Source organism: Eucalyptus grandis, chromosome 3 (genome assembly GCF_016545825.1).
Source record: "Eucalyptus grandis isolate ANBG69807.140 chromosome 3, ASM1654582v1, whole genome shotgun sequence".
Classification (NCBI taxonomy): domain Eukaryota; kingdom Viridiplantae; phylum Streptophyta; class Magnoliopsida; order Myrtales; family Myrtaceae; genus Eucalyptus; species Eucalyptus grandis.
This window is the reverse complement of record NC_052614.1, coordinates 3,886,245-3,907,549: the sequence shown is the minus strand read 5'-3', so window position 1 is coordinate 3,907,549 and position 21,305 is coordinate 3,886,245. Positions and strand designations below refer to the sequence as shown.

The 21,305-nt window shown below is 39.2% G+C and overlaps 3 protein-coding genes across 3 annotated transcripts; all 3 read right to left on the bottom strand.

Annotated features, from left to right (window-relative positions):
- Positions 1 to 1,928: 1,928 nt before the first annotated feature.
- LOC104438868 (uncharacterized methyltransferase At2g41040, chloroplastic-like) lies at positions 1,929 to 7,864 on the bottom strand. The gene is made up of 8 exons (XM_039308104.1): positions 7,494 to 7,864; positions 6,328 to 6,428; positions 6,093 to 6,233; positions 5,375 to 5,456; positions 4,919 to 5,112; positions 4,675 to 4,786; positions 3,195 to 3,299; positions 1,929 to 2,220 (listed from the first exon to the last, which is right to left on the bottom strand). The coding sequence occupies exons 1-8, from the start codon at positions 7,644 to 7,646 to the stop codon at positions 2,092 to 2,094; spliced, it is 1,017 nt and encodes a 338-aa protein (XP_039164038.1). The 5' UTR covers positions 7,647 to 7,864; the 3' UTR covers positions 1,929 to 2,091.
- A 469-nt stretch (positions 7,865 to 8,333) lies between these two features.
- LOC104436160 (putative flavin-containing monooxygenase 2) lies at positions 8,334 to 11,222 on the bottom strand. The gene is made up of 5 exons (XM_039308101.1): positions 10,643 to 11,222; positions 10,239 to 10,476; positions 9,666 to 9,841; positions 9,136 to 9,494; positions 8,334 to 8,827 (listed from the first exon to the last, which is right to left on the bottom strand). Exons 1-5 carry the CDS (start codon positions 11,078 to 11,080, stop codon positions 8,470 to 8,472), a joined length of 1,569 nt encoding a protein of 522 aa, XP_039164035.1. The 5' UTR covers positions 11,081 to 11,222; the 3' UTR covers positions 8,334 to 8,469.
- A 4,832-nt stretch (positions 11,223 to 16,054) lies between these two features.
- On the bottom strand, positions 16,055 to 19,454 carry LOC104436159 (putative flavin-containing monooxygenase 2). Its single transcript, XM_039308749.1, has 4 exons — positions 19,017 to 19,454; positions 17,520 to 17,878; positions 16,612 to 16,734; positions 16,055 to 16,088 (listed from the first exon to the last, which is right to left on the bottom strand). Exons 1-4 carry the CDS (start codon positions 19,452 to 19,454, stop codon positions 16,055 to 16,057), a joined length of 954 nt encoding a protein of 317 aa, XP_039164683.1.
- Between the last annotated feature and the right edge of the window lie 1,851 nt (positions 19,455 to 21,305).

Sequence of the window (21,305 nt, the reverse complement as noted above, 5' to 3'; positions counted from 1 at the left end):
TCGAAGTCCGAGAACCGGTAATCTTCCTTCTCATTCTGTAGCCTGGTCGATTGCATGGTGTGATTCCAGACTCCCCCGACGTGGTAGTCGGCCTCGAACACCACCGGGTCAAAGCCCTTCTCGATCGAATACTTGCAGGCGAGAAGGCCACTAATTCCTGCTCCTATAATCACTAGCCTTCACATGGGACGACGCAGAAGTTTCACAGGAGAGGTTATATCGTACCTGCGTAGGCAGATGTCGAGTCTACACGAAAATTAAACAGAGAACAGAAACAGGGCACTGACGAGTGCGCGCGGGAGAATGAATGCGAGGGATGAGTGAAATTAAGCAAGATGGCAAATGGAGAAAGGGGTTGGTTTGATCTGGTCGGGCAATAAGAAGCAAAAGAGGAAGCTGAGTATTAATGCCAATGCCCTCTGGGTAAAAACACAAAAATAAAGAAATGAAACATTTTGTTGCTAAAAGGGACAGTAAAATTAAAAACTGTAAGAATAAAATAATAAAAAAAGGGACAGAAATTTGAATTTCTATTTGAACTTTGACATCGTCTGAGTTACCATGTGTTATTCCAACTTGAGTAATTTAACCGTTAAATTTGAGTGAAGTTAACCAAAGGTAAATATAACGTGGGTATAGGAGTATGGGGCTTTTTATGACACAAAAACTAGTTTGTCATAAATTTAAGATAGATGTATCCATTTAGGAATTTTCATGATGTTAAACTATCATGTATATTATTTAATATCATAGGAAGTAGCTCACATGTAGAGCCTTGTCTCTAAAAGAAAGATCTAAAGTGATGCTAGCGTGGTTCTCAATGTACAAATTATTAATGTGAATCAATAACAATATGTATACATGTGGAGAGCCTATATATTGTGTAACAACCTAGTCCAACGAGGTCGGGGCAAAGGGTCTGGATAAAGAGCAGTTTCTGTTTTTAGGATGACGAAGGAGGCGGGGAATAAACTAAACTATGTACTGAATAAAAAGATAATGATTCTTAGATGTGTGTGTGTGCATGAGTGCATGTGCATGAAAATTGGAATTAAATCACAGAGGCACTTTTTGAAAGCTTTTCTTTGGAATTCCAAAGTTAAGATTCAAAAGACAGAATCATAACACTTAATTATATGGGATGAGTCAAAGCGAAAAATACCTCAAATGAGTTAATTTTGGGATGCCACATGTTAAAGCTCACAAGATATCCCATGAATATCACAACACATATATAAGTAGGATCAGGAATAGTTAACATCCCTACAAATTTATCTAGATATGGAAGAGGTTGAAGGGATTCGGAAAATATTCGTACTTTTGTTGGATAATTTCATTTTCTTCCCCATTTTTACCCTTACTATAGTTTTTATTACAATCACGCAAAAAGACCTTGAAGTTATAGTCGCAACACAAGATAGTTCATTCCTTTCTCTGGCTAGAAACCAAACGAGATTATTAGTTGATCTCTCCAATTCCTTTCTCTTATGATTATTCGAATCCCTTTTTTTCCTATAAGGTACATCATAAGAGTCAATTCGACTTCATTTTTTGGTCTACATGTCAACCTTATGTGCAGCTCCAAGAACTTGGTCTTTTCTCTGAAAAGAATAACAATAGAGAACTCTCGTGAGTTGTTTGTTTTGGTCTCCTAAACGCTGCAAACAAATTGGATGGACTGCAGACTAACACAATGTTCTTATCAGTTTGACCATCTGGGGCCATCAACCATTGGATTCAAACAAATTGGCTGGACTGCAGACTAACACAATGTTCTTATCAGTTTGACCATCTGAGGCCATCAACCATTGGATTCAAACCATCATTAGCAAAAAAAACCGACTGTGGCGTTGGCCGTTGCACTGTCATTTCGGTCCCTCTCAAGCTTACGAAGAAGGCCCTAAAATATTATCATTCTGACACCAAAATGCATTTCATTCTTATTGGAAACAATCCAGTGCTTTACACCTCCCCAGAACTAAAGCTCACAATGTCATATGTTCTCAGAAATCATGTCCTTCATTGATAAGGAAGAAACACTGAAACTAGTCATGGGGCTAATAATATCTTTATTTTGAGCATTACTTGGTGTCAAGGCTTCTGTGCAGAGAACATGATGAAGGATTGCTGAGTTTTGCTTGTGTAATTGGTTAGACCGCATGATGTGCACAAATCCTCGATCTCTTCAGCAGTCAGAAGGATGATATTCTGTGCAGTTATCTGCCACACAACCAAACATTGTCACAAAAAGGCTTGATGCGCAATATGAGAATAACAGCCTGTCTTTGAGTCAACCTTAAGAAAATCACTCTGTACGAAAACAGAGTTCTGTGGAAATCCACCTAGACAGAGATGCTAAGGTCACGAAGGAAGAAAACCTTTCGGTCTATATTGTTGTCTGAGTGCATTTCATTTTATCTTTACAAGACGCTCTATGAGGGAGTATAACATAGGATGGGATCGGCCAGCACACATCAGAAAGTTGTAAGAGCACTTGGTATGTGGCAATGAGAAGCTAGTCCTAGCATCACAGAATATAATAATTGCACCATGCAGTTATACAGTGTGAGATATAGCTGCACGGGTCAGATCCATTTACTCGAGAAATTTCAACTTCCGAAAGTAGAGGGTGATTCAACCTAGGTTGAATAGTTTAACCAAGACAGTGAGAGAAAAAGGAGATCCGGACTAGTCCGCTCTTTAGATTATCTACTAAGGGGAATACGTTTTGAATATTTGAAATAGATGTCGCATGTGGGTGTTGCAGTAATTTGAATTACTTACGAATGCTTCATGTTTTTTGTTGCTGTAACTCGCGTTGACATGTTACGTCTTACAAGGCAAATATGGATTGGTTCTTGAAAACAGTCACACAAGTAATCATTGATGGAAGTATGTACTATAAACGGAGCAACTGGGCTTGCCACCAGTCCATGATATGGATCAATTGTCAATACACATGCATTGGATGTTCGAAATCTAAACCTCTATCAGAGACCTTAATGAAACGACAATCCATTCGTAAGTGAATTAGTTTTTCTTATTTTCCATCTCTTCATGGTCTGCGAGGAGTAGCAATATATGCAGGTTAAAGTGTACAAAAGTGGTCCCTCGCTTATTTAACACAGTTCTAGAAGTTAATTACAAGAATAAAAACGGGTCTAATGTGCCAAGCTGTATGCATACAGATGTACCTGTCTGAAAGGCTGTATTATCCAGGGAGTGGATGGAGTGTACCGGAGGAAAGTGGTTCCCACAAAAACTCCACCGCTTCTCAATACTCGAGTAATTTCTGCAATCTGCCAATAAATGGAAGAGGAGTAGAGAACTTTACATTAGCCATTTAATGGAGATGAAAAATAGTGTCTATACCAGAAACTTATTCCGCAGCTAAAGCTCATCAGACCTGTAATCACTAAAATTTCTTTTCCACGTCTTTTTTGACATCATTGTACTGTGACTAGATTAAACTGAATCTGTCATTGATAAGCCACATTCAGCCATGATGAAATTTGCTTTGAGCACTTCAGGTGAAAACTAGATCCATGAAAAATCATATTTTTCCATTCAGATTTGAAATTATAAACCATTAAAATTACCTGCAAGGAGTTATTTGAAACAGTACAGATTCCACAACCCTTTAAAACCAGAATCTAAAATATGCTAGTAACTATTTAAAGCTACAAATATTTCAAACTCTTCAAGCACACCCCATCCCCTCTTCCACCACAGTGTCCCTACCGGGTCAATATAGCCAGGATATATATGGGTGTGTGTGTGAAATACTGCACGAGTTTACTAGTGGCCCCTCGTAGACCAATCTGCTAACGTCTCATCACTGCACAGTGGTACTAAGTAACTCATATGATTTATTTTTTTTTTTTGGGTCAAGCTTCATTCCTAATTGAATTTTTACTCTCTTCCATGTTGGAACCACCCCAGTGGTTAACCATATGATTTATGCACAAATGCTTCTGACATACTTCTGCCTTCTGGAGGAAGACATAGTACAGTGTCTGATGTTGCCTCTAGCCGTAATCCCCCATAAATCCTTCAACTCACGGATACCTGTGGTAAGTAATCCCCTGCTATAATGGCAATTGTTGGCAACTCAATGCTAATTTTTGTTGAAAGTGAGTAGTGCAATAATGATGTCCAGGGCCATGGCAGCTGGCCAGTTTCCATTTTAACTTGATAATGAGCTCAGCCATCCTTCGATTAAGTGACTTTGCCAGTATGAACACTAAAAATAGGATGATTTGGGCCATAGGCCATATTCAAAGTAATAATGGCTTGGCTATATTCAAAGCTATAAAGGCTACATAACTGTCAGCTATATTTGCAATCGATAAAATCTCTTCCAAGTTTTCATAGGATTGCCCACTGAAGGAAACGATGACCCAGACAAAATTATCTTCAGGAGTCAAAATAGAAAATAATGAGCTAAGCTGCTTGGAACGACATCCATCTGTGATACAACTACAAGCCTAACATTCATTCGATGGTATGTGTTCATGATTAGTATTAGAAATTCACTCTACTCATCCTGAATTCTCTGAAGCCCCTGAATAGATAAACTCCAATATCTAGTCAATTTCTGGCATGTCCATGAGACTTATGGGACAGTACGGCTCAATAACACGGAGCTAGATTAACTGAGAGATAGAAACATACAGCGTTGGAAGGGGAAGGCCAGCAGTGCAATGCTGCCCCAGCATGAACAGCGTCGACCGAACCAGATGAGAACGGAAGCCTTGAAACATCAGCTCTAACAAGAGCTAGATTCCTGCAAATGTCCCAAAGAGGTGGGGTTCATGAAACCCATCTCCTCTATGATATATTAAGTTCACAGGCATACAAGAACAACATTTTACTTGACAGCTTCCATAATTTCAAGTTCCTATGTGTAAGAACTTACGCTTTTAAAACAGCATCATCCTGTTTAATGAAATCATAACACTGGCACAGCATATTTTCATAATAATCAAGAGCAATTACTCCAGAATAAGTCCCGGATTTTGCAAATTTTCTGGAAAACAAACCACTTCCACAGCTAACATAAAGTAGAAGGCCACCCTCTGCAGGTTTGAAGTACTCTTGAGCCATTTTGAACTGCATTCAGATAATAGATCACGCCTTTAGCAGCTTGTAATGGAAATCTTGCTAGAACAAAGGAGCTTTGGAATTTAAAATTAGCTTGCTACTTCATAACAGGTTTAGTGGAGGAATCTGATATTTTTTTATAGCTCATGTAAGAACACCACTTGCACATTTTACACGGTAAAATTTCTACAGCTAGTGCAGTATCAAAATGACCTTCCACATATCCTCATAGCTAATAATTCTAATGGATAAAATGAGCCAGAAACCGTACTTCTTCCTCTTGACCAGGAAAGCCACTGTGTTTAAAATTCTGACGCCAGCCTCTCTCGTATAAGAATGAAACAAGGGGGCTCCTAGCAGAAGGAAGAATGCAAGTTGAAGAATCAGAACTTACACAGAAAATTTATCAGGGAATCTTAAAGGCAATCTAGAGAAGATGACGTAGCGCAGAAGTTGAGCAAGAATATACATTATGTACCTTCAAATTAAATAATATTATTGGTTGTAATTGAGCAGAAAAGTATAATCTGAGAATGAGGAAATTGCAAAAAGACCACGTATTATTCTCAATAGGTGCAAAGGCAATCTAGCACATCCATCCTTGTGGAGAGGAAATCTCCCATTCTTATGTGAATATCCTTTCCATCACACAGTAAATTCAGAAGTTAAAAAGTATAAAGTCATCTCTAATAATGGCACAATCTCCAAATAAGCATTATGAAATTTATGATTTCTAAAGTTCCCTTCTGGTTTATATGAACTTCCTCACAGTTCAACAAATGAAATAAGGACTTGTTCTCCCTCACCTGCTTTCCACCCCGACCAACTAAACACAACCTCAGATGTGGAGGTAAAAAGCTAAAAAGGTAGTGGTTAAAAGGTAAAGAAAGAAGATGACCTTTACACCAATAGCGCAAAAGGTAATATACGATGATAATTCCATAATTCAAGTGCAGCAGCCTGGTTGTAGACCACACAGTTAATGATACCTGAATAGTTCTGTCCGCCGTGGCTTCACTTCGATGTAGTTCCTTAAACCAGCAGTAAGAGTAAGGTCTAGAAAGTTGCCATTGCTGGAATATGACTTTTTGCAACGGTTGCACTTAAAACCAGAGCCATGCATAGCTTCCCTGAAAATTTTGAAGTTAGGTGTCAGAACTAATCCCATCAAAGCATTAATGCAGAAACGGTTACCTAAATCAGAAGATGAGTTCCAGAACTTACAAGTTTAAACCAGATGGGCCTCTTCTTATTAAGGATTCATAGCATATCGGGCATGAAAATATCTCAGACTCTAAAGTTTGATCTTTCTGAGTTCCCAAGTCCTGAGATATGAGAATTCTGATTCATTCACAAGCATATAAACGAATGAAAGAAATAAAGAAGCTGGTGCAGGATGTTGGCGCAGGCATATATCCCAAAAAATGACATCTCAAAAGAGTTCCAGTTTATCGGGCACATTACTAAAGAAAATGATCTGTCATGAACAGACCAGAGATCCAGCACTAAGACGGTTCAGCTGAAGCAGATCCATTAAATTGGAAAGAAAAAAAAAAAAATCTATAGATGGCTCTAATACAGTTATCATTCACAAATGCATCATAAACTAAATTGCTACGCAGAAAACAAATTTGACTTCCTATTTGGCTCACCAATTCAAGAGGCGATAAAAAATCCAGCCTTTCTAAGTTGATGTTGCAGCTCTTTCGAATTCCAAACGTTTGCAATTACGAAGTCTAATTCTGGTGAAGTGATAAATCGAGATGGGTCCAATGTATTATCGTCAAATCACACTGTTGTGGACTAATAAGGCTTATACAATCAGAAAGTCACCGCATCACAAAATCAGATCGAACACCTTGAAGACCATGCTACGGGAAACACACAAACAGAAAAATGCTACAAAATTTCAGCAAGTAAGGCTCAATCAAAGTTTTTACTTGTTAGGTGTCTGGCGCTGGGGTTCTTGACAGTTCTTCATGTCATACTCATTATAGTTTACTTCTTTTTTGTGGAATAAAAGCGTGAGAATTACAATAACAACAACTAGAGCATACATATGAATGATCTTAAAAATGCTTTCGTAAAAATAATCGCTCATATCAATTATAAAAATGAATAAACGAAAAATATTTTCATCTAAACATAAATTATCATCGATAATAGAAATAATTTTTATTGATTAGTTATTTTAAATAACAAAAGCCACCATTGTTTGAAAATTATTTTTCAAATCATTTGTCATTTTCGGTGAAATAAACGGCCATAGTTACAGCATATCAACAGCCTAAAAAATACTGCTTAGTGCGAACTCCATGATACACTGGGGGCAAAATAAAGAAAGAGAGAGACAGAAAGGAAAAAGAAGGCGTAACGTTTGGAAAGTGTACCTGCTCAACAGCAAGAACAGAGCTGGCTCGGACACTGAACGAGGGGAAGCGTACAGACGAGAACTGGGGACGAGGTAGCAGACGGGATTCATGAGGAAGAACAGGGTGCTTGGCGAAAGATAGCTGGTGCACCAAAGGGGAAGCCATGGTCATCAAGATCGTTGCAGAGCGTGGCCTCTCTGTTTCTTGATCTGGGTTTCTAGCTCATCAGTGTCTTCTTTATCGTAGTTTGGCATCCGGGTGATGTTTATATGTTCTCGAGTGCATGGTATGTGGAAATGCAGGCAGGGAGTACCTTGGGGGCTCCTTACAAATTTTGCTATTAATATATCTTAAAACGCGTATCGTTGCATCTTCCTTGCCTTCCCCGAGAAAGGAAAGACGACTAAAAGGAGTTCCCTGTACTCCCTCTTCTCGAAGCTTTTGTCTTCAGCAAATTATACTAATTATGATGTGGTCCTTGATTTCTACAATTTGATCAATGATTATTTTCGGCTGCTGTGATGCTCGTGTGTGTCGGCTCAATTGTTACATCATCTTTAATTAATCTTGTATTTTCTTTATGAGTTGAGGGCATCTTTCTCTCTGTTACAATCCGCATTTACTCTTTGGATTCTCTACAACCGTTGGCAGTCATAGAGAAGCATGAGGGGGTAGACTCAGATGTCTTGTTGAATTAAGGAATCCAGCAAGAGCACAAGAAGCCATTGAAAGTGGGCTTATTTCAAATCGCCATATGAAACTATGTATTTCTCACCCTCAATCTGTAGAGCATGGTTTGAGGGGTGGGTTGTCTCAAGAAGTTACATTAAAAATGCCAAAAAATTACTCTTATTTTTGCATTCATATGACTTGAATCTTGTAGACTTTTGCAATACAAAATATTACAAGCAAAATGTCGAATTCATCACTGATCATAAGGAGGATAATGTCTTTGTTCAGAACTCATCACCGATCATAAGGACATGTTTGTTGTTCAGCGTTTCTGATCAGTGAGGCCTGCATAATCAGCTGGTCCATAAGGTTGGAACCACTCGGCCAAAAACCCCTTCTTTCTTCTGGGATTGCAGTTCATGTCCTTGCACAGCTGGTCATTGTACCAAATGTTGGTGGTTAGAACGCATGATCTCCGGAAGTTCCTCCTGCCATATCGCTTCATGTGACTTTCCCACCTGGCTGTGTCCTTTTCCATTGCCCCAATGCTCGGTAGCTTGATGTTCCCATCGAGGAGGTGCGTAAGCCACTGGCATCTGATCTCAAAAGACGGCAGGTTTGCAAAGCCCTCCGCGTATCCTATAATTGCGAGCTGCGGAATCCGAGGATGAATCACCTGCCTGAAGTTGGTATATAAGACCATTGCAACAAAACCAGGATCGGGCACAGCATCATTACAAAATCCTATGAGAAAAAAACTACATTTTGAATGCCCTGAAATTAGTAACACACTTAAATGTCATGACCATACAGCAGAGACCTTAAGGTTAGCCAAGTGCTGCAATGCCTTCTTGGTGTTAGATAATATCATTGTCATTCCTTGATAGTTAATCTTCACTTGGACAATAAGATAAGCATTTTGAATATCAAGGTTTTTGAGTGGAAATTGAAGCTACTTGGTGTTGCAACTGCAGGTATGAAATGGTACCTGTAAAGAGGAATGGTTGAAGTAGGTGAAGGGACGAGGTACTTTTGAAAGACTGAAGATCTGAAAATGTTCTTGAGCTTCTGATCGCCTTTATATCCGGTGGCAAGGATCACGAGATCGCTCGAGATCGGTTTGTCTTCTCCGCCCACTATCAGACCTTCCCTGCAGAAGCGAAAGCTCTGCGACCTCTTGATTAGGATGCTTCCCTCCTCAACTTTATCATAGAAATTGTCGGGCAGCATGCCGATTTGACACGAAGACATGTCCTCAAGAAAGCTGTGTCTCGGTACTATTCCGTACTTCTTCAACGGGAGTTTCCACTGGAGATAGATTTCCGAGAATTTCGAGATGCCCCATCTCTAGGAATTTCAGGGTGTGAGAGAACTTTTTGATTGACAAGTGGATGCATATAACAAAGAGAATCATGAAAAAAGAACTTGACACGGATAAAAGAGTCATTTTTTTATGGTTGACTGATAGACAAGCAAGTCTTGTGGAACTAAACCAAAAAAGTGGAAGTATGTGTATACCAATGGCGAAAGCACTGTGGCTAGAAGCCAGTACAGGACGTTTTGTCCCGGCTTATGAAGACACAGCTCAGCAAATCGATTGAAGTACAAGTGACCAACGTGAGATATTAAGAAGCCGTTGCCGGGCAGCAACCAATGAGGATTCCTCTGGATCATCACACAAGGGTACTTGACTCCTGATTCCGATCAAAAAATGAGAATGAGATAAGGAAAACGACATTATCAGATAAGCTTGATCATTTAAAGCATCGAAAGCGCATTTCTCAATGAAGTCCTTGCTGGTATGTAGTAGATACTGCATCCATCGAATTCCTATAAGAAGTGTCAGGAGTTGCAGATACAAAATCATTCATGCATAGATACTTTAAGCAAGATTGAACCCCATTCCATGACTAATTTAGTCTTCAATAGAATGGGTTTTGATGTATTTCGACGAAATTACAGAAGTTTCAAATGAACTTTCAGAAGATATCACGAATTTCAAAGCTTTGATCGAACTTGGATATAGTTCACAGTAACAATTCACCCAACAATAGCCTACCGGCAGATAAGTATTTGTGAAGTTGCTCTTACCATTTGCTTCTGCACATTCGACTGCTAAATCCACTGCCGATTTCTGCGAACCGACAATTGTGATTCGCTTTCCTTTAATCAACTCAGCAGCTGCAGATTTCTCCATATCTGAATATTCCATTGAATGCATCACCTTGCCATCGAACACTTTGGAGCAATAGGCTGGTGGGAGCTCCGGAATGTTAGGAAGCCCGCTGAACCGTCCGATGCAGAGAATAACAAATTCAGCTTGGTGAACCTGGCCAAAACGCAGCACTCGCTTAATATCGCATCATGCAATCGCAGAAACTGAAACTAGACAATAAGCACATATTGATGCTTCTCAAATCTCATGATCGAATTGAACCGAACTATGAAGAACAGCTAACTTTTTTTTTTTTGGTCGACACGTACAGCTAATTTACCTCTGTGGCATTTGTCTCTGTGTCCAGGACAGTAATGTGCCACTTCCCTTTCGAGCCAAATGCCATCCCCGTCCCGCCCCACAAATCCCACGTCTTCATCTCTTCGAATGACTCCCCAACGAAATCGACGTTAATCACTCTGGAATAGAACTTGATGTAAGGATATAAATTGAAGTGCCGAGCATAGGACTCAACATAGTCCAGGACTTCAGTGTGGCTGGGGAATATCTCCTGCACAGAGGCCGGCCAATCGAAGTCCGAGAACCGGAAGCCGTCCTTCACATTCTGCAGCTTGGTCGATTGAATGGTGCGATTCCAGACTCCCCCGATGCGGTCCTCGGCCTCGAACACCACCGGGTCAAAGCCCTTCTCGACCGAATACTTGCAGGCGAGAAGGCCACTAATTCCTGCTCCTATGATCACTACCCTTCTCTCCATTTATCTGTCCAAACTCCAGAGGGATTCAACATGCACTCTTCCAAGCTAGAGAGAACATATCTCATATGTCCATCAGGACTGATCATGAATTGAATGATGGAGAAACTGTTACGATAAAGCAGCCTTTGGCCACAGACTCTGCATCTTTGGACACTGCGCCTCATCTGACTAGATGGCAATTTTTTTAATACAAGTGGGAACAGGTCTTGATATTGACAGAAGGACGGTTGGTTTAACATTTTCTGGACTCAACTGGACAATTATTTTTCCTCATTTTGTATGAAACTTGTGGGAGGCAGTAATTCTAAAAAATTGAACTTCTAAACGGAGAAACAAATTAATTTTTAAGTATTCTAGTAAACTTTTAGAATAATTAATTGTAATTTCATAAAATTTCACATAATATAAAGCATGAGACCCCGAATTCAAATTTTTTCAAGCTTATATTAAACTCTTGTATTACATATTTTTACACTTTAATATAAGGTTAATGTTCAAATAAAGGAAAACTATGACAACATTTAATATTAAATAGCGAATTTATGTAGCAATTCAAAACATACTGAACATCAGTAATATTAACCAAAAGTTTATATCTATTAAAATAGTGATCTAGGACACCGTGCATTGCACTCAAATATATCTATTAAAATAGTGATCCTGACCTATTTTTTTTATATTAAAAACACCCGGTGAAAATAGTTGTGTGAGTATACTGTCAGATTGAACCCGAAAAATTCATATCCTCCACTTTAAAATCCCACCGTTTTATATAGTATATAAACTATTTTCGGTGTTAAAGACCTGACACCCTAGATTTTTTGAATAAATATTGAAATTATAATTTTTGGAATAAGTTACCAAAAATCCAATCGGCACTCAATTTGCACAAATTAACATCCAATTACATAAACTGAACATACCATTACAATCAGCACAAAATTCTGGTCACCGGCTACCGCGGTCTAATTTTCGGAAAATATTTAATAATTAAATAATTACCAAAATTAATTAATTAAATACCGATAAATGCCAAAAATACAAACCTAGGCCAAAAATGCTGAATTAAATACCAAAACGGGTTCAGAAAATTCCCAAACCAATTTAGATGATTAATACAACTTGTACAATCTCTAATTAATCTAATATAACAACCTAACATGCAAAGTTGGATAATTAAATTACTAATCTAATCTAACTAACCACATAAACCTTAATTAAATTAAACTAATTACCCTCTAAGAATAATTAACTCCCTAAGTAGAGTTTAGTTGGTAAACTCACCGGATTAACGAGCATATGAGTCCACGGTGACAGTGGTGCGATGGCGGCCAATAAACTTTGAACCGGTGACGCCAAACGGACCGGGCCAAAATCGGCCACGAAGCTGGCTGGATTTCTTTTGGGGCTTCGAGGCTCGTGGAACGGTGAACGTGCGGGCTGGCTTCGGTGGATGGAGGGACGCGTGGAGAAGCTGCAAGAACGGCCGATGCTGGCGTCGATGGGTGGTCAACACCAAGGGATTCAAGGGAGCGTTGATGCTGGATGGTTAACTCGGTGGACGTGGGGTGATGGTGGAAGATGGGATGATGATAGATGGTGATGATGTGGTGGTGGAGATGGATGGGTGATGAGGACGAAATGATAGTGGAGGCGTGCGTTTGTGGCCGACCAAGAAGAGAAATGGAGCACGTGGGGGGGAAAGAAAATGGTTGAGACGGTGGCCTTCCCTTGAGGGGGGTAAAAAGCTGCGGTCTTCAACGCCGCTATATTTCTTCGAAGAAAGCAAATTACAGAAAGCAAAACAGAAGGATTAAAATGAAAGGGACGCCGTGGAGATGAAATCGGCGAAGCTTGCATGAAGAGAAGATTGAAAAAAAGGGGGGCGCAAAAGTCAAGTAAAATATCTATTTTCATCATTGATTTGGTCCCACAAGCCCACAATTCACAATTCAATTATCTTGGTCCCCCATCCCTTTCATGCATGTAATTTCCCAAACAGTCCAATTTGATGCCAAAATTCCAGCCCTCATCCTAACATACGAATTTCATCAATCTTAGGCTTCCCAAATTTGATGTCCAACGTTGTAGAAGAAGAAAGGCCATACTGCCTATCACCAAATAGCTCAGGTTTGAAGTCAAAACTCCTCTCAAATCGGGTTCAAATTCGTAGTTAATTTCAATTTGACGTGATTTTAGCCAATCTCGAATTTCCGTTTTATTTTCATTATTGTTTGGTCCCTGGCCCACAATTCACAATTCAATTATCTTGGTCCCCAAACGTTTTCGTCCAATTTGATGCCAACGATTTTTTCGTAAAAAACGTCCCGAACTCGCTGAAAATTCTTCGAGGGATAAGTCGACGTTCCTAAAATAAATCGTGACATGACAGAACTTTTCAATTTCTGAAATCGGGTTCAAATTCGTAGTTAATTTCAATTTGACGTGATTTTAGCGTAATCTAATCTACCAGGTAGCTTTTGGGAATTTTTAGTGTAATTGACCCATGATCGATTTATCTTGAGTCACAACGTACATCTTCGACTCATTGGTGACTCTCGGTTGTCATGAAAATTTCGAGACTTCAAATATGGGCACAAGGTGTACCAAAACGACAGAAAAATCGGTCTAGTGCCGATCAATGAGAATTTTGCAATCTGGTGGAATCACCCACACTCCGATCATCTATCTCAGTCAAATCAACTTATCTCCGATCTCTGATAGATTTTCAACTATGCCGTAATGACCCTTGCAAACTAGCATAATCGAGCAACCGATTTCCGATCGAATTTTCAAGTCTATTGCGTTAAAATCCATTAATGACTTTCCTAGATAACCCAGTTATCTCGTGAGTGATTAGCTCAGAAAATAGGACCATAAACGCGTCAATGAAAAGCCCGATTCATTCAATTGAAAATAGAACTAAAAATTCAAGATGTTACGTGGATAGTGATTGAAATTTAACAAAGCCAAATAATGATGATGATGATGATGATGACGACGACGATGATAAAGCAAACATATTCTAGATTGTTATTCTTTTTATGATAAGGATGGACAGTGATTGAAATTTAATCAAGACATAGTGTGTGGAATTATTAGTTGTGATCTCAACCAAGTATGAGAGATAAAAATGAATAGAGTTTTGGAGTTCCGACACAAGTTATCGTTAGATAAATCCTATGTTTTAATCGTTTTGTTAAAAAGTCATTAGATAAATAAAGTTATTCATTTGATTCTAATTGCCACAAAGGGTAGCACAGGACCCCAATGGGGCCTCGCACCGCCGGACAAGAAAGCTCAAAAAAAGGAAGGAGGAGGTTCACTAGGGCAAGGGCAGATGGCAGCGGGGTCAGCCAGGCCGCACGGCAACGATTAAGGGACAAGTCGGATTAGGGAGTGAGAGAGAGAGAGATTATGGTTCAATTTGGGAAATTTAAACTTATATCTAGTTTGGTCGTTAGAAGTGCAAGATCTAGCGACCAAAGAATTTGGTCGCCAAAAGTGCGCGATCTTGCAATTCTAGCCACCAAAGTCAAGTTTGGCGGCCATAAGATCAATTTTATTGGAGTGATATTTGCCTTTCTCACACGGGCAAGTGCATCTGATTCGAAAGTCGATTTCTAAATCACTTCCCGTTCAGTTGCCGAAAGAGGGCGAGCAATATTCCAACATCAATCGACCGAATAGTTGCAGGCGAGAAGGCCACTGATTCCTGCCCCTATGATCACTACCCTTGTCTCCATTTCTCTTTTCAAACTCAGAGGGATACAACATGTAATCGTTCAAGCTAGAGAGAACATATTTCATATATCCATCAAGATTGATCATGGATTGAATGTTGAAGCAATCTTCAACCACATACCGTATATCATTGGACATTCTGCCTCATCTAATCTAGATGGGCAATTTACTTAATACAAGTGGGAGGGATCTCGGTATTGACAAAAGGATTAGTTTAAAATTTTCTTGATTAACTAGACATTTAGGTGCGTATGGTAACGTAACTGTCTGTGGAACAGTTTCTTTTCAAAAAAAAAATTCTAATTTTGTTCTCGGGAACAGTTTATGAGCATTTTAAGGCGTTTGACAACTATAAAAAATTTATGTTCCGGGAACACATTTGGTATAATCCCAAAAAATTTGTGGCTTAAAATTTCTTTTAATATATTAATAAATTTATTACGTTTTTTTTTCCTTCTCCTTCCTCTTAGCCGGTCACCAACTTGGCCATGGCCGGCCAACGACCGGCCAGACAAGGTCGCCGGCCTTGGGGGAGCCTCGCCGTGGCTCGGCGAGGCCAAGCAACGTCAACCCAGGCGATGCTGGGCCTCATGGTGGCCGAGCGAGGCTCGGCCTTGCTGTGGCTAGGCGAGGTTGCCAGGCCTTGTCTGACCGATCGCCGGCCATCGCAGGGCCAATGACCAGCTAGGGAAGAAGAAAGGAAGAGAAAACAGAAGAAAAGAAAAGAAACAAAAACTTGTTTCTTGAGTTGTTCCTGGAAACAAGAAACAATTTTTTTTTTCTTGTTTCGTTCTAAATCCATTCCGGGAAACAAAAAAAAATTACCAAACGCGTTTCTATTCTATTTCTATTCCACGGAACAAAATAACGAAACAGGTGTTCCTCGGAAGGTTACCAAACATCACCTTAGTTTTCCTCATTTATTGTGAAATTTGTGGGATGGAGTCTACAATTCTTAAAAAAAAATTAAATTTTAAATAAAAACATGATTTAATTTTGTAAACATTTAGACTACTTCACTAGGGTCTCACAAAATTTCACATTATATTAAATAAAAAATTTGTCCAAAAAATCCTAAATTCATTATACTTTTGTCAATTCAATTATAAACATTTTAATTTTACCAATTAAGTCTTAAACATTTTCAAGTCTTCAATTGAATCCAATGTAATGTTGTCAAATTGCACGGTTGTGGACTAATGAGGCTTATACAATCAGAAAGTCACCGCATCACAAAATCAGATTGAATACCTTGAAGACCATGCTACAAAAAACACAAACAGAAAAATGCTGCAAAAATTCAGCAAATAAGGCTCAATCAAAGTTTTTACTTGTTAGGTGTCTAGCGCTAGGGTTGTTCTTGACAGTTCGTCATGTCATACTCATTACAGTTTACTTCTTTTCTATGGAATAAGAGCGTGAGAATTACAATAAGACAACAACTAAAGCATACATATGAATGATCTTAAGAACATTTTCGTAAAAATAATCGTTCATACCAATTATAAAAATGAATAAACGAAAAATATTTGCATTTAGACATAAGTTATCGTTGATAATAAAAATAATTTTTATTGACTAGTTATATTAAATAATAGAAGCAATCATTTTTTGAAAATTAATTTTCAAATCATTTGTCATTTTCGGTGAAATAAAAGGCCATAGTTAACAGTATATCAACAGCCTAAAGAATAGTGTTTAGTGTGAACTCCATTATACCCTGGGGGCAAAATAAAGAAAAAGAGAAACAGAAAGGAAAAAGAAGGCGTAACAATTGGAAAGTGTACCTGCTCGACAGCAAGAACAGAGCTGGCTCGGACACTGAACGAAGGGGAGCGTACAGACGAGAACTGGGGACGAGGTTGCAGCCGGGATTCACAAGGAAGAAGAGGGTGCTTGGCGAAAAAAAGCTGGTGCACCAAAGGGGAAGCCATGGTCATCAAGATCGTTGCAGAGCGTGGCCTCTCTGTTTCCTGATCCGTGTTTCTAGCTCATTCAGTGTCTCCTTTATCGGTGTTTGGCATCCGGGTGATGTTTATATGTTCTCGAGTGCATGGTATGTGGAAATGCAGGCAGGAACGAAGTACCTTGGGGGCTCCTTACAAATTTTGCTATTAATATATCTCCAAACGCGTATCGTTGCATCTTCTTTGCCTTCCCCGACAAAGGAGTTATCTGTACTCCATCTTCTAGAAGCTTTTCTCTTCAGCAAATTATACCAAGTGTGATGTGGTCCTTGATTTCTAAAATTTGATCAATGATTATTTTCGGCTGCGATGCTCTTGTCTGTCGGTTCAATTGTTGCATCATCTCTAATCAATCTTGTATTTTTTCTATGAGTTGAGGGCATCTTTCTCTCTGTTACAATCCGCATTTTCTCTTTGGATTCTCTACAACCGTTGGTAGTCACAGAGAAGCATGAGGGGTAGACTCAGATGTCTTATTGAATTTAAGGAATCCAGCAAGAGCACAAGAAGCTATTGAAAATGAGCTTATTTCAAATCACCATATGAAAACATGCCTTTCTAAGGTTAGCCAAGTGCTGCAATGCCTTCTCGGTGTTAGATAATATCTCATTGTCAGTCCTTGATAGTTAATCCTCACTTGGACAATAAGGTATGCATTTTGAATATCAAGGTTTTTGAGTGGAAATTGAAGGCTACTTGGTGTTGCAACTGCAGGTATGAAATGGTACCTGTAAAGAGGAATGGTTGAAGTAGGTGAAGGGACGAGGTACTTTTGGAAGACTGAAGATCTGAAAATGTTCTTGAGCTTCTGATCGCCTTTATATCCGGTGGCAAGGATCACGAGATCGCTCGAGATCGGTTTGTCTTCTCCGCCCACTATCAGACCTTCCTTGCAGAAGCGAAAGCTCTGCGACCTCTTGACTAGGATGCTTCCCTCCTCAACTTTATCATAGAAATTGTCGGGCAGCATGCCAATTTGACACGAAGACAAGTCCTCAAGAAAGCTGTGTCTTGGTACTACTCCGTACTTCTTCAACGGGAGTTTCCACTGGAGATAGATTTCTGAGAATTTCGAGATGCCCCATCTCTAGGAATTTCAGGGTATGAGAAAACTTTTTGATTGACAAGCGGATGCATATAACAAAGAGAATCATGAAAAAGAACTTGACACGGATAAAAGAGTCATTTTTAATGGTTGACTGATAGACAAGCAAGTCTTGTGGAACTAAACCAAAAAAGTGGAAGTATGTGTATACCAATGGCGAAAGCACTGTGGCGAGAAGCCAGTACAGGATGTTTTGTCCCGGCTTATGAAGACGCAGCTCAGCAAATCGATTGAAGTACAAGTGACCAAAGTGAGATATTAAGAAGCCGTCGCCGGGCAGCAACCAATGAGGATTTCTCTGGATCATCACACAAGGGTATTTGACTCCTGATTCCAATCAAAAAATGAGAATGAGATAAGGAAAACGACATTATCAGATAAGCTTGATCATTTAAAGCATGGAAAGCGCATTTCTCAATGAAGTCCTTGCTGGTATGTAGTAGATACTGCATCTATTGAATTCCTATAAGAAGTGTCAGGAGTTGCAGATACAAATTCATTCATGTATAGATACTTTAAGCAAGATTAAACCCCATTCCATGACTAATTTAGTCTTCAATAGAATGGGTTTTGATGTATTTCGACGAAATTACAGAAGTTTCAGATGAACTTTCAGAAGATATCACGAATTTCAAAGCTTTGATCGAACTTGATTATAGTTCACTGTGACAATTCACCCAACAATAGCCTACCGGCAGATAAGTATTTGATGTTGCTCTTACCATTTGCTTCTGCACATTGATTGCTAAATCCACTGCCGATTCTGCGAACCGACAATTGTGATTCGCTTTCCTTTAATCAACTCAGCAGCTGCAGGTTTCTCCATATCTGAATATTCCATTGAATGCATCACCTTGCCATCAGACACTTTGGAGCAATAGGCTGGTGGGAGCTCGGTGTTAGGAAGCCCGCTGAACCGTCCGATGCAGAGAATAACAAATTCAGTTTGGTGAACCCTGGCCAAACACGCAGGACTCGCTTAATATCGCATCATGCAATCGCAGAAACTGAAACTAGACAATAAGCACATATTGATGCTTCTCAAATCTCAGGATTGAATTGAACCGAACTATGAAGAACAGCTATTTTTTTTTTTGGTTGACAAGAACAGCTAATTTACCTCTGTGGCATTAGTCTTTGTGTCCAGGACAGTAATGTGCCACTTCCCCTTCGAGCCAAATGCCATTCCCGTCCCACCCCACAAATCCCACGTCTTCATCTCTTCGAATGACTCCCCAACGAAATCGATGTTAATCACTCTGGAATGGAACTTGATGTAAGGATATAAATTGAAGTGCTGAGCATAGGACTCAACATAGTCCAGGACTTCAGTGTGGCTGGGGAATATCTCCTGCACAGAGGCTGGCCAATCGAAGTCCGAGAACCGGAAGCCGTCCTTCGCATTCTGCAGCTTGGTCGATTGAATGGTGTGATTCCAGACTCCCCCGATGCGGTCCTCGGCCTCGAACACCACCGGGTCAAAGCCCTTCTCGACCGCATACTTGCAGGCGAGAAGGCCACTAATTCCTGCTCCTATGATAACCACTCTTCTCTCCATTTCTCTTTTCTAACTCCAGAGGGATTCAACGCGTAATCTTTCAAGCTAGAGAGAACATATCTCATATATCCATCAGGATTGATCATGGATTGAATAATGAAGAAACTGTTACGCATAAAGCAAATCTTTGGACACTGTGCCTCATCTGACTAGATGGATATTTTTTTAATACAAGTGGGAACAGGTCTTGATATTGACAGACGGGGGATTGGTTTAACATTTTCTTGACTCAACTAGACAATTATTTTTTCCTCATTTTGTGCAGAAACTTGTGGGAGGCAGTAATTCTGAAAAATTGAACTTCTAAACGGAGGCACAAATTAATTTTAAGTATTCTAGTAAACTTTTAGAATTATTAATTGTAATTTTATAAAATTTCACATGATATAAAGTTATATTAACCTCTTGTATTACATATTTTTACACTTTGATATAAGGTTAATGTTCAAATAAAGGAAAACTATGACAACATTTAATATTAAATAGCAAATTTATGTAGCAATTCAAAACTTACAGAACATCGGTAATATTAACCAAAAAGTCAAAGGTGTCTGAATATTCAACTATATGCTAAATCACCGATGTTGGGCGACAACTTGACCATTCATATCTCGCTTGACGTCATTCAATATGGAGCACCGGTGATAAAGGTCAAAAAAATTTATGTTTGTAATAAGGGAAAAATTACCAAGATAAATATTTTGATAGGGGTCCACCAAATCGGGCTTCATAAGATGGATAGTGATTGAAATTTAACAATAAAGAATTGTGACAATTACCCAACTAATGATGATGATGATGATGATGATGATGATGAAGCAAACATATATTAGATTGTTATTCTTTTTATGATAAGGATGGATAGTGATTGAAATTTAATCAAGACATATTGTGTGTGGAATTATTAGTTGTGATCTCAACCAAGTATGAGAGATAAAAATCAATAGAGTTTTGGAGTTCTGATGCAAGTTATGGTTATGTAAATCTTTTGTTTTAATCGTATTGTTAAAAAGTCATTAGATAAATAAAGTTATTCATTTGATTCTAATTGCCACAAAAGGTAGCACAGGACCCCAATGGGGCCTCGCACCGCCGGACAAGAAAGCTCAAAAAAAGGAAGAAGGAGGTTCACTAGGGCAAGGGCAGATGGCGGTGGCGTCAGCCAGGCCGCACAGCAACGATTAAGGGACAAGTCGGATTAGGGAGGGAGAGATAGAGAGATTATGGTTCAATTTGGGAAATTTAAACTTATATCTGACCAACTCGTAGTTTGGTCGCTAGAAGTGTAAGATCTGGCGACTAAGGAATTTGGTTGCCAAAAGTGCGCGATCTTGCAATTCTAGCCACCAAAATCGAGTTTGGCCGCCATAAGATCAATTTTATTGGAGTGATATGTGCCTTTCTCACACGGGCGAGTGCATCTGATTCGAAAGTCGCTTCCCGTTCAGTTGCCGAAAAGAGGGCGAGCAATATTAAAACACCAATCGACCGAGTACTTGCAGGCGAAGGCCACTGATTCCTGCCCCTATGATCACTACCCTTGTCTCTATTTCTCCTTTCAAACTCAGAGTGATACACCATGTAATCGTTCAAGCTAGAGAGAACATATTTCACATATCCATCAGGATTGATCATGGATTTAATGTTGAAGCAATCTTCGACCACATACTATATATCATTGGACATTCCGCCTCATCTGATCTAGATGGCAATTTACTTAATACAAGTGGGAGGGATCTTGGTATTAACAAAAGGATTAGTTTAAATTTTTCTTGATCAACTAGACATTTAGATGCGTGTGTGCGTTTCATTCACGGAAACTTGGTTTCTTTTCAAAAACTTTTTTTTTTC

Coding starts and splice junctions, on each gene's coding strand:
- LOC104438868 (XM_039308104.1), bottom strand. CDS start 7,646: ATGACCATGGCTTCCCCTTTGGTGCACCAGCTATCTTTCGCCAAGCAC. Junction 6,429..7,493: donor CTGTTCTTGCTGTTGAGCAG/GTACACTTTCCA, acceptor CTCATATCTCAG/GACTTGGGAACTCAGAAAGA. Junction 2,221..3,194: donor TAATACAGCCTTTCAGACAG/GTACATCTGTAT, acceptor GTTGTGTGGCAG/ATAACTGCACAGAATATCAT.
- LOC104436160 (XM_039308101.1), bottom strand. CDS start 11,080: ATGGAGAGAAGGGTAGTGATCATAGGAGCAGGAATTAGTGGCCTTCTC. Junction 10,477..10,642: donor CAGAGACAAATGCCACAGAG/GTAAATTAGCTG, acceptor CGTTTTGGCCAG/GTTCACCAAGCTGAATTTGT. Junction 9,495..9,665: donor CCACAGTGCTTTCGCCATTG/GTATACACATAC, acceptor TGAAATTCCTAG/AGATGGGGCATCTCGAAATT.
- LOC104436159 (XM_039308749.1), bottom strand. CDS start 19,454: ATGGAGAGAAGAGTGGTTATCATAGGAGCAGGAATTAGTGGCCTTCTC. Junction 17,879..19,016: donor CAAAGACTAATGCCACAGAG/GTAAATTAGCTG, acceptor TGAAATTCCTAG/AGATGGGGCATCTCGAAATT. Junction 16,735..17,519: donor TCAACCATTCCTCTTTACAG/GTACCATTTCAT, acceptor TTGGTGCACCAG/CTTTTTTTCGCCAAGCACCC.